This window comes from Palaemon carinicauda, chromosome 34 (genome assembly GCF_036898095.1).
Source record: "Palaemon carinicauda isolate YSFRI2023 chromosome 34, ASM3689809v2, whole genome shotgun sequence".
Classification (NCBI taxonomy): Eukaryota; Metazoa; Arthropoda; class Malacostraca; order Decapoda; family Palaemonidae; genus Palaemon; species Palaemon carinicauda.
The window spans coordinates 36,470,852-36,483,186 of record NC_090758.1 but is presented as its reverse complement, the minus strand read 5'-3'; the positions used below and the strand labels follow the sequence as shown (position 1 = coordinate 36,483,186).

At 34.2% G+C, this 12,335-nt stretch overlaps 1 protein-coding gene across 1 annotated transcript in view; it reads left to right on the top strand.

Moving 5' to 3' along the window:
* The window catches only part of LOC137626815 (NACHT, LRR and PYD domains-containing protein 10-like), a 6,051-nt gene extending 797 nt beyond the window's left edge, over positions 1-5,254 (top strand). The window contains exons 1-5 of the mRNA XM_068357803.1: positions 1-810; positions 1,690-1,832; positions 2,898-3,057; positions 3,594-3,803; positions 5,015-5,254. The exon at positions 1-810 is cut by the window's left edge and continues 797 nt beyond it. Of these exons, the coding sequence (XP_068213904.1) occupies positions 1-810; positions 1,690-1,832; positions 2,898-3,057; positions 3,594-3,803; positions 5,015-5,120 (1,429 nt within the window). The 3' untranslated portion in view covers positions 5,121-5,254. The remainder of the gene's footprint in view (positions 811-1,689; positions 1,833-2,897; positions 3,058-3,593; positions 3,804-5,014) is intronic.
* Positions 5,255-12,335: the final 7,081 nt, after the last annotated feature.

Below are 12,335 nucleotides of genomic sequence, written 5' to 3'. Positions count from 1 at the left end.
TTCGGTCTATCAAAGATTGACTGCTCTATGTCTTCGTTTGGGAGTACCAATAGAAGAGCTGGCTGGAGCCTTCCTAAAGAAAGTCACCTCCTTCAACAACTCCTATTACACTTTCCCTCATAAGGGTTTCATGGAGTTCATGGGAGGTTACAACATCTATAAACAAGTGACCTGCCCAGATGTGGATCGATTGGCAATACAAGAGTGGAGTGATGAATTATATCAAACCAGCATCCCATTACAAATCCAAATTAAAATGCTTGCTTCTCTTAAGTCAACAAAAACTACATCAGTGACAGACTTTGTGAAAGAGCTGCATGGGGGCTCTCTCCCTGACTCTCTAGAGAAGTATCAAAATTTACTTATCCAGACACTAAGCATTTTCCACGTGAGGGAAGTGGAGGTGCCACTGGCAACCAAGATTGAGACCCTGAAACTCCTGGAGGAGTCAGGATTGGAGGACAAAGACTCAGTCTTGAAAGTCATGCACAACATAAAGTGCAGTGACAAGGTTGCACGCTGGATAGCGCAGAGGTTTCACTTGATTGATGACAACACTAAAATCACTGACTCATCATTCGAGTCTTACATCACCCTCCTTGCAGCCACTGATCCTCCTCTCCCAAACAGAGATAAAATTAGAATTTTTATAGACCTCAAAGAAAGTATCTCGGGCTTCGATGTACTAACCAAACATCTCTTGCGACACCAGGTTTACCCAAGAGTAATATCCCTTCATCGCAGCCTTAGAGAATTTACGTCTATTAACGCAGAGGAAACAGAGTCAATCAAAAGTCTACTCAGCAATGAGTAAGTTTTGCCTTTTCCTTTGCTTTTCTGATAGTTATTCTGAATATCAGCCTACTTCTTAACTAATATCATCAAATATCTTTATGAAAAAGATAGTGATACATACATAAACACACACACACACACACACACACACATATATATATATATATATATATATATATATATATATATATATATATATATATATATATATATATATATATATATTTATATATATACACACACACACATATATATATATATATATATATATATATATATATATATATATATATATATATATATATATATATATATATATATATATATATATATATATATATATATATACACACACACATATATATATATATATATATATATATATATATATATATATATATATATATATATATATATATATATATATATATATATATATATATATATATATATATATATATATATATATTTATATATAGATAGATAGATATGTATGTTTGTATGTATGTTAAGCGTAGTTTTAAAGAGAAATGAAGACAGACATGAACAATTAGGCTACAAATTTTGCCACAATCCTCAACTTGAGTCTCATAGTATATATCCTTTATATTACTAGTATCATCATCATCATCATCATCATCATCATCACGGTCATCATTAGATTCATTATAAAAAAAGTCTCAAATTTACTTTCCTTCTCATTTATAGATGATATAAATTTCAACATTCCACCAAATTATTCCTTTTTACTTTTCATTCTTATCATCATCATCATCATCATCATTATCATCGTCATTGTCTCTTTAATCATCTTAATCATCATCATCATTGCACTTAATAAAATTCCCGATCGAATCTAATAATTATTTCTTTCTTTTCTTCTCTTTGGAACAGTTGTGAGATTTACAGAGGCATCTGGAACCCAACGTTTCAAATCTCTCGAAATGTGAAGGACCTGTTTGTTTGGCTTCCAGACCAAGTCAGCCTCGACGCCTTCTGTCGATCTTTACAAAGGACAAAAGAGATCGGACATTTAGGTGAGTTATAAATGAAGGACGACAGATATTCTGTCTTCCTTTCCTCTGAGGGACTTTATGATATCTCGCCTTCTTCCCCTTATCCCATTCCTGTCATTCGTTCAGTTAATATCGTTATTATCAATATTTCCATTATTGTAACTATCATTATTATTATCATTATTGCTGTATAAATTTAGAACATTATATTCGAGGCTCAATGAATTTTTATTTTTCTTAAATAGGACAATATTGTTTTCATCTGATCTGAAGTAATTTAAAAGCTTTCGATGCTAAGTTTTCTTTAATTTTTCTTAAATTTAATGGAAATGATTCAGTTTAAAGGTGACATTACTACATCACTATAGTCACTATTGATTTTACAAATAATGATATTAATGATGGTGACAGTAATGAATAGTAATCATCATGATGGTAATGAAAAGGAAACCAGAATCGGGAACAGTGATAATCCAACAAGGCTCCTCCTGACTCCGCCTCCTTTCTGCGTTGATTGATTCTCTACAAAAAATGTGGGCGGAGTCATTTGATCTCAACAATCAATCACCGAAAGGGACGGGAAAAGGTTTTTCTCGACCAATAATATTGTGATATTTCAATAAAGCTGAGTTATTATTGGCTGAGTTTCTTTATACAATGCTCTATGCGAGTGTATCATGAGGAGACTGATGTCATCCCTTAATATGATATAAACTACAATCCTTGCGTGCACACACATTGACTCACACACACACACATTAACTAATGCACACACAGACATTGACTCACGCACGCACACACACATTGACTCACGCATGCACACACACATTGACCCACGCACGCACATAGATTAACTTGCACACACACGCATATCAACGCAAACCCATAGCTCCTAACTTTAGTGATTTCGTCTCTAAATTCGTTGTTTCAGTTATCATTATTCCCATTTGGTCTTTTCCTTTAAAATCTTACGGAAGAAACAAATAGAAAATGCTTGGTTGTGATTTTCATTTTCCTCAATGTTGTTGTTGTTGTTGGTGTTTTTCTTCTTCTTCTTCTTCTTTTTAAACCTTTTTTCTCTTTCAGGGATTCACTTTAGTGTCAAGGATATCAGCAGCGCCAGTCACCCAATTCCTTTCTTGAAGCAGGATCCAATTGTCATTGTCTTTGTCAGCGATGTCCAGGAAGAAGACATCGAGAAGGTTGGGGACATCCTTCGGGCATTGCAACCACAAGATGCAAGGAGGTGAAGAGACATCATTCCCTAGAGAGAGAGAGAGAGAGAGAGAGAGAGAGAGAGAGAGAGAGAGAGAGAGAGAGAGAGAGACCATATAATTATCATAGTAATTTGTTGAACAGAAAAATTTATTTTGATTAAGACTTTAAATCGACATGAGATTTGGAGAAAGAAAAATCACATAGGCCTATTAATAGAAATAATCAATTATTAATTATTATAGAAATAGAAATAAGTTTATCAATTTATACACTTTTCAAATGTTACTTAAATATTCATTTTTATTTTCAATTCATATCCTATTTGGGATCATTGAAAATTAATTGCAATACTGTGTACTTGAAGGTGTGTGTGTGTGTGTGTGTGTGTGTGTGTGTTTGTTCGTGTGTGTGTGTGTGTCTGAATGCACTTGTTCATCTTAACAAAAGAAGATGTCAATAAAACAATAATTAAAAATATGGTTGACATCATTTCCTTTCTTCTTCTTTTCCTTTCCTTTCATTTCATAAGATTTTTCTTCTTTTCCTTCTTCTTCTTCCCATCAGATCCTTCTATTCAATCTACTTTCCTCGGTGTTCCAAGAAGAGGAGGAGTCCTCGGGATTTCCTCTTCCCAATGATGAACTCCTTGAAGGGAGTCAGGGTGGAAGACTGCATCTGTTTCCGAGAAGATGAACGACCAGATGACGAAGCCTTAGTTAGAGAGATGGATCTTAAGGCAAAGAAATTCACCGGATGTAGTTTGGGTGTTCAATGGTGAGTTTGCTTCTTTTTTTTCTTCTCCTTCTTCATCTGTATATTACGATTTTTATCTCTCTCTCTCTCTCTCTCTCTCTCTCTCTCTCTCTCTCTCTCTCTCTCTCTCTTTTAACATTCCTCTTAGGCCTAAAAAGTAGTCTCTATTATTAGGTCTGGTAATTTTTCATATCATAGGCCTTATTTTTCATGGTCTTCATTGTATTTAGGCAGCATCTCTCTCTCTCTCTCTCTCTCTCTCTCTCTCTCTCTCTCTCTCTCTCTCTCTCTCTCCTTTAAGCAGACCATGGGCCTAAAAAACTGATTTATTCTATAAAATCGGGTAGTTTTTTATATCATAGGTCTAATTGTTAATGATCATCACGATATTTAGGCATCATCTCTCTCTCTCTCTCTCTCTCTCTCTCTCTCCACTACGCACCAGCATCCATAATGCAGCGACTATTTAATGTGCTGCCAGGTCATCTAAGAAACATATCAGGAGTGAGCGTAGATGTGTTTAAGAATAAGCTCGATAAATACCTAAGATGCATTCCAGACCATCCAAGACTGGAAGATGCAAAATACACCGGAAGATGCATTAGCAACACTCTGGTGGATATACGAGGTGCCTCACACTGAGGGACCTGGGGGAACCCAAACATAAAATAAGGCAATAAGGCTCTCTTAACCAACGTTCTAAACCTTTGAGCAGGTGATGAGCCTAGATAACTAATCTGTATTCATGATAAGCCAAGTTTCAAAACTATTTTTCTTTTGGTTTTGGTCTATGATTTGTTTCTTATTATTTTTTTTTTCTTTTCCTCATTCGATCACTTGATATTCCTTTGTATCTTCATTAATGGAATCAGAGACATTTCCAGAGAATGTCGTTGTGTGGATGATAGAGAGGTGTTGATGTGTAGAGCAATTTCCACCTCATTATTTTCTTCACTTTTTCTTATTATTCTGATCATTATCATTTGATTAGAATACCTGATTATGTTTGTTTGAATATCAGTATTTAATGTTCTCTTCAATTCTTCCCTCACTTCCTTCAATTCTCGTCATATTCATCTTCTCCTTTCTTTCTCTATCATTATTATTTCTTTCTATTTGGAATAAAGATTTCCTCATCATATCCTATGCCATTTTTCGTTAGCTTTTATTGCTGAGTCATTGCAAACAACCAAAGTCTATTTCATAATAGTGTTTTCTTCTTTGCTCGGTAGGAGGACTGATGCACAGATGTTCCATAATATCGAGAGTGCACTACTCACACGTGTGGTAATGTTATCGTCAACTAAAAAGAAAGAGAAGAAGTGCAATATCATCTGATCCTTTATTTGTGAAACAAATGTCTCGAAATGTTAATCACCAAATTCTAATTTATAATCTGTCACTAAATGATTCAGGTTTAACCAACTTCTGATAATGATTAGATAACTTTTACATCATTAAGGTCATTTCTTGATTGGAATGTGATTTTATATATATATATATATATATATATATATATATATATATATATATATATATATATATATATATATATATATATATATATATATATATATATATATATATATATATATATATATATATATACATTTAATTGTTAGCGAACAATTAAATCTTTTCACAGAAATCTATTGTATTTGAAAAATTTTATAATGTTCATTCTACTGTTTGTTCTCTTCTATTATATCTATTTTGGAAACTTTTCTTTTTTGTAATCATTCATATACAATTAATATTTTTAACTACCTAAGTAGTGTTTGACTTATATCATGACATATTCTTATCAAAATATTGCAAATCTTGAATGTGTGAAGATTCACTCTAAACATTGTCTATTATCTATTAATGAAAGCACAATCTATTTAAGTGATTTTGACGGAGATGGTTGAAGTGATGGTAGGTAATATGTTGTGACGGGCCGAGAGAGGAGTTGTGAACTCAAAGGCAGGATGCAATCAACTGAGTTTTAAGGAACACTCTTCTTTATATACAAAACCTCAAGGCAACAGGACATGACCTGTTCGAGAGACAGACAATGTTACAGAGCAAAACAGAGACATGATCATTCAGGTTCTTTTTAGTGCGATTGAAGAGCGCATATACAAGCATAATATATACAAAATAATTATGTACAATTGTGTGCCACACGGTTGGTACATGGCTCCCCCCCTAAAAATGACATACTGTACATGTTAAATAGGGCGCCCTGATCTAGAGAGGCGAACTGTAGGCGGGTCATCTGGCAGAAGATAAGCAGGTTTTAGACGATCAATGGAGACCCAGTCTTCTTTGCCCCGAATGTTTAGTAGGAATGCTTTCGGACTGCGTCGGATCACAAGGAAAGGGCCCGTGTAAGGGGGCGTTAGTGGTGGCTTGCTAGTGTCGTTGCGCAGGAAGACGTGCGTTGCAGAGTGCAAGTCTGTTGGTATGTGATGCTTCGCTGGGGGCTTTTAAGTCTGGCGGCACGGAGTAAATTTTCCCACGACGTGACGTATGCGCTGGAGATCGTCGGAGGAGGTTGTAGAAGGAAAAAATTCGGCAGGGACGACCAACGGGTCGCCATACACCATTTCAGCTGCCGAGACGTCGAGGGCATCTTTAGGAGTGGTCCTTAGTCCCAGTCGTACCCGGAAGTTTTCGGTCCAGAACTTCGCCAAACGCCCACGGTTCCTGCCAAGCATGGTATTTATCACCATATCAAGACGACGGGACCCTCAGTCTTCGCAAAATTCAGACGTCTGGCACCGGAACGATTGGCAGCCGCCAAAAAGACGTTCGCCGAAATGGAGAAAATGGGCCTTTGCCATGTACCAACCGTGTGGCACACAATTGTACATAATTATTTTGTATATATTATTCTTGTATCTGCGCTCTTCCCTCGCACTAAAAAGAACCTGAATGATCATGTCTCTGTTTTGCTCTGTAACATTGTCTGTCTCTCGAACAGGTCATGTCCTGTTGCCTTGAGGTTTTGTATATAAAGAAGAGTGTTCCTTAATAAAACTCAGTTGATTGCATCCTGCCTTTGAGTTCACAACTCCTCTCTCGGCCCGTCACATTGGTGACCCCGGAGTGACGGGCCGAGAGAGGAGTTGTGAACTCCAAGGCAGGATGCAATCAACTGAGTTTTATTAAGGAACACTCTTCTTCATATACAAAACCTCAAGGCAACAGGACATGACCTGTTCGAGAGACAGACAATGTTACAGAGCAAAACAGAGACATGATCACTCAGGCTCTTTTTAGTGCGAGGGAAGAGTGCAGATACAAGCATAATATATACAAAATAATTATGTACAATTGTGTGCCACACGGTTGGTACAATGTAATAGTGGAGCTCATCATGAATAAATCTGTGAATGACAAATATTGTGTTTTCGTCACCTTTCAATTTTTATTCATTTTATACTAATCTACATTAATAATGTCATATATGTCCCTAGTATTCCCTCCAAGTTCTGGACGGAATATGTTCCAAGAAACTAGAAAGATTTCTAGTCTGTAGAGCAAAAGCTCTTCAGGAAAAAGTCTCTCTCTCTCTCTCTCTCTCTCTCTCTCTCTCTCTCTCTCTCTCTCTCTCTCTCTCTCTCTCTCTCTCTCTCTTTCCTTGGAGGTGAACAAAGACAATATACTTACAAAGTCTTTAAAAGGAACAACACCAGGCAATAAAAGAAAAAAAAATAATCTCAATACCAGTCCGACAGGTGAGTTCTTTGTGAAATGTCTTGTTCTGTAAATGATTATATGTAACATTAAAGTGAACATATCAGAAGTAAATTTATTTTTATGAACTCATATATCAAAATGGATATGTTTTGCTACTCAATAATATCATTATTGTTAATCAATTTATTTCTCCATTCAATGATCAAAGTAAAGGAACTTCACACAGAGCTGTTTATTGCAGAGATTCCGTCTTCAGTAAAACACTTGGAATTTGTAATGCCCACATATACTGATGCTATTTTCAATTGCAGATCAGATGCACTGGTAGAACAAAAGACTGACTGACTGAATGACTGACTGACTGACTGACTGACTGGTGCACAGGGAGATGGTTAATCGTCATCTGCTGGACCTAAGAAAAGCTGATATGTTAGACCAGCATCTGTCAAACACATTGAGTCAACATCTGACCAGAAGAGAAGGAACACAGAGCTGAAGGACATTAGAAAAGAGAAACATAAGATGACGTAGGATTTTTAAGGTTAAGATTTTTGAGTTATTTTTTCTTTACTACTCCTAATGAAATGAACAGAAAGAGTAATATTTCGAGTTAATATTTCAAATACATTTATTGAGAAGAGTAACGTTAACATTCATTACTTATCTTCATATTGCATATACTGTAAATCAAAAAAAAATATGCAATTAGACTTATTTTAAATCTCTGCACATTCGAGTACTTTTTTACATTAAGCAATATCAAATTTGATTCTGTCCAAAGTATTCTATTTTATATATCTGCATGAAATACAAAAAGGTAGAATACATCGGGTGATTCTTTCTTCTTCTCATACAGACAGACAGAAAGAATGGGAGGGAGAAACACAGGAATAATTATGACCAAATGTCTATAATAATTGCAGGTTATGGTTTTTTTTCTGTTTCGTCTCTAATTAGTTAGTTTTCACAAAGAGAAGCAAACATTGTTTTTGGGTAACTATATATATATATATATATATATATATATATATATATATATATATATATATATATATATATATATATATATATATATATATATATATATATATATATATATATATACATATGTATATTTATTTATATATATATATATATATATATATATATATATATATATATAAATATATATATGTATATATATATATATATATATATATATATATATATATATATATATATATATATATATATATATATATATATATATATATATAATATAAATGTATTGCATTTATTTAATCACTTTAGCATTGATCCTTAAACAAGAGGCAGTTAATAATTTCGTTTTCCAAAGTACATTTTTGTATGTTTGTATATTCTCCTTTTAGTGTTTGCATCAGCTAGTCCTTCCTCGCAAAGTCCTGAGCTACACCTTACCCAGGGTTTCAGAGGACAGGACCGACAAGGGAAGCTCCAAACGAGGCCTCGCGGAACTGTGTGAAGTATTTACTCACTCTCACTATGGTGGCTCTCCTCATCTAGGGCTTTTACTTAGGAGGATGGGCACTCTGCATCCATCAAGCACAAGAGCGGGAGGGGCAAGTTTCAGTTAACGATTTTGCAGACATTATCTGCATTCTGGAACCAGAATCTGACATCAGGGTGCAGCTCCCAGAAAGGTCTACATTGCTTATCTTGGATTGATGGCGGCAAGTACCTGGAGCAGTCGTTCCTTAACTTTGGTCTTCTCTAGAGTCATCTTCCTCTTCTTTGTATATCGTCTCTTGTCTACTACTCCTTTATTTTACCATTTTTTATATTAGAAATTGGTCAAGGCAAAATTATTTTATCTTTTGCAATGGGCTTGAACTCTGTGATTGATGCTGTTTCCTTTTACAGATCAGATATACTGGTGAAAAAGGAGACTGACTGACTGGCTGACTGACTGGGTGAATAACTGATACACTGGGATATTGTTCATCGTCATCTGTTGTACTCAAGAGTAGCTGACATGTTAGACCATCTTCAGTCAAAGCCCTTGAGTCAACTTCTGGTGAGAAGAGAAGGAACATATAATTGTGGCGGATATTGAAGGAGAAAAATAAAACTTGCATTGATTGCTAATAAAGAATTGAATGCAAAGAATAAAATAGTTTTCTTTTGGAAATTTTTGTAGAAGTTTTCTATAGTCATTATTATTGTTATCATTACTGTTATTCATGATGAAGAATATTTTTTTTTGGAGATTCTACTACATTAGAATAATTCTAGAACCTTTTTATATTTCTTGTACTTAATTTTATATTAATTTCTGCTCTGTTTCTTTTAGTTGGATGTAGAAGTTATTCTCTTCATCAAATCAGCAGAAAAAAGGGGAAAGAGGTTGGATGTCTCACCCCTGCAGTACAGACAGATAGACAGACAGATATGCAGAGAGGAACACAGAAGTAATTATTAACAAGAATTCCATTCCTCTCTTTCTCCAAATGTCTACAAATAATTGCAACTTGAGGTGTCTTATCTGTTTTGTCCTAAATTATTCTGTTGTTTCTGTTTCAAAGAAAAAAGGCTAAATTAATTTAGGGTTTCAAACATTCAACTTTGGTCTTTAGAAAATCATTAAAAATTAATTATTTCTAATAGGTTCTGTATATGGATTTTACTAAATGTGTTTGTCTTCTGTCTTTAGGCAAGATACATTTAACATATATTTAAAACAAGGAGATTAGTTTTATGTTTATCGTATGATTTCAGGAGAATTCCTTGATGAGTTTCTCTTTGGAAATTCATCCATTTCTTTCAATGGCGCTTGCATCAGCCTTCTGGTGAGAGGTCGTTCTAATACGTTAACTTTTTCTGGGATTTTATTCAGGAGTTTAGGCAGTCTGCACCCAGCCAGTACTTAGGCAGCAACGGAGAGAGATTCTCTTAAAGAATTTGGAGATATCATTACTAAGAACTGCAAAACTGCAAGAGCCTGTGCATGGCAGGATGGACCAAAAAATCCTCCTAAACATGATTCCTTATCTGCATTCTGGTAATAGATTCTGACATCATGAAGGAACACTAAGATAGGTCACCTTCCAATGTCTTCATCTCTTTACTTCTTAGATTATATCGAAGTTGGTGAGTACCAGACTCAGTCATTCTTCAACTCTATCCTTCTCTAAAGTAACCTTCCTTTTCTTTACATAAAATCTCTTATTAAAAACTCAAATACTCTGCACAAGATTTGTTACTAGAAAATTTGGTCATTTCACAATTGATATTTCTCATTTTTTCGTCTTGGGAAACATTTATGAATTATAAGACTTAGAATGATGAAGCCTTTGATTCTAAATTGTCTTTTTGACGTTATTATTTTCATTAGTGAAATAAACCTGCTTTTTTCCTTTTGAAAATTACTCCCTCATACAGAAACAGGGGAAAGCTGAAAGATACGACCCTTTATTCATTATCCGTCCCTTCAATTGCTATTTTACATCCGTCGTGAGAAGTCTCTATCCCTGGGATTATTCAAATGCAGGTTCACATCTAGTTTTCTCTTCGGACCAGATATATTCCTCTCCTTGAGAAACAAGACAAGGAAATCTTCATCCCAACAAATCATCCTGAATCCGCTTGAGTGATCATTGCAGCCTCTTGGTCGATCGGAAGTCAAAAGAACTCAACTGATCTTAAGGTAAGTGTCATCGGTACTTAGCCTTTGATCAACACGCAAGTGAAGTGACCCAAGTAATGCTTTAATGGTTGAGGTAAGAGATTGAAGGGATTATTCAATAAGCAATACAAAATTCATAGCATTTGAAGAAATTAGTGTGTAAAGATACGAAAACAAAATTGTGACATCTGAACAAATAATAATAATAATAATAATAATAATAATAATGATAATAATAATAATAATAATAATAATAATAATAATAATAGTAATAATAATAATAATAATAATAATAATAATAATAATAATAATAATAATAATAATAATAATAGACATGATAAAAAGAGGGTTTCATATGAATTATTATGTTAAAGAAGAGTTTTAACTTATTTGGTTTTTGCCATCATATCTTTTAATCTTTTCAACTGGTTTTGTTCTGTCCTGAATCCTTTATGTAATGTTGGCTCATAAAAATGACAGAATTTGGTATGATATTGAATGTAATAAAAAAAACATCAAAATATAAGGAGATAAATAATTTTATGCCATCTCAAAAAGAGTATTGTTTTTCTCTTTTCTTTCCTTCTATCGTAGTTATTTTTCAAGTAAGCTGTTGGCTTTGATTGAAAAAATATCTCTCTCTCTCTCTCTCTCTCTCTCTCTCTCTCTCTCTCTCTCTCTCTCTCTCTCTCTCTCTCTCTCTCTCTCTTTTGTAAGAATTCAGTAAGCAGTAACAGCCTGTATCTCTTCTGACAGTGTGGCACAGCCAAGTCCTCAGCCATCAAATCAGCAAAGCAGCTGAATCACAATAAGAGAAGTAATGTGTCATTTGGTGACTCCCCCATTGTTTTAAGTATCACCTGAACTCTATCCCCAAATCAATAATATGTGTGATAGGTGTGAATGTCATAAGCCAATATGCAGCAGCATTAATTTATGTCTCTGTTGCTGTTCAACATTTTGATAAGTAAAAAAGTATTTTTTTTCCCTTGAAAGTAATACTTACTACATGTAATTAATTCACTGCACCTACACTCACTCCATAATAAAATTAGTTAATGTGTAAATATATAAAACTGATCCTCGTATCTGCAAATTTTCCATCAGTAAGTGTACAGAATTGATTATTTTCAACATTAACTTGAAACAATATCCTTTATGAGAAATATATTGATGTGGTTTTAGTTTCCCTTCCTAAAGTGGAATATAAAGTTAGTGTAGCC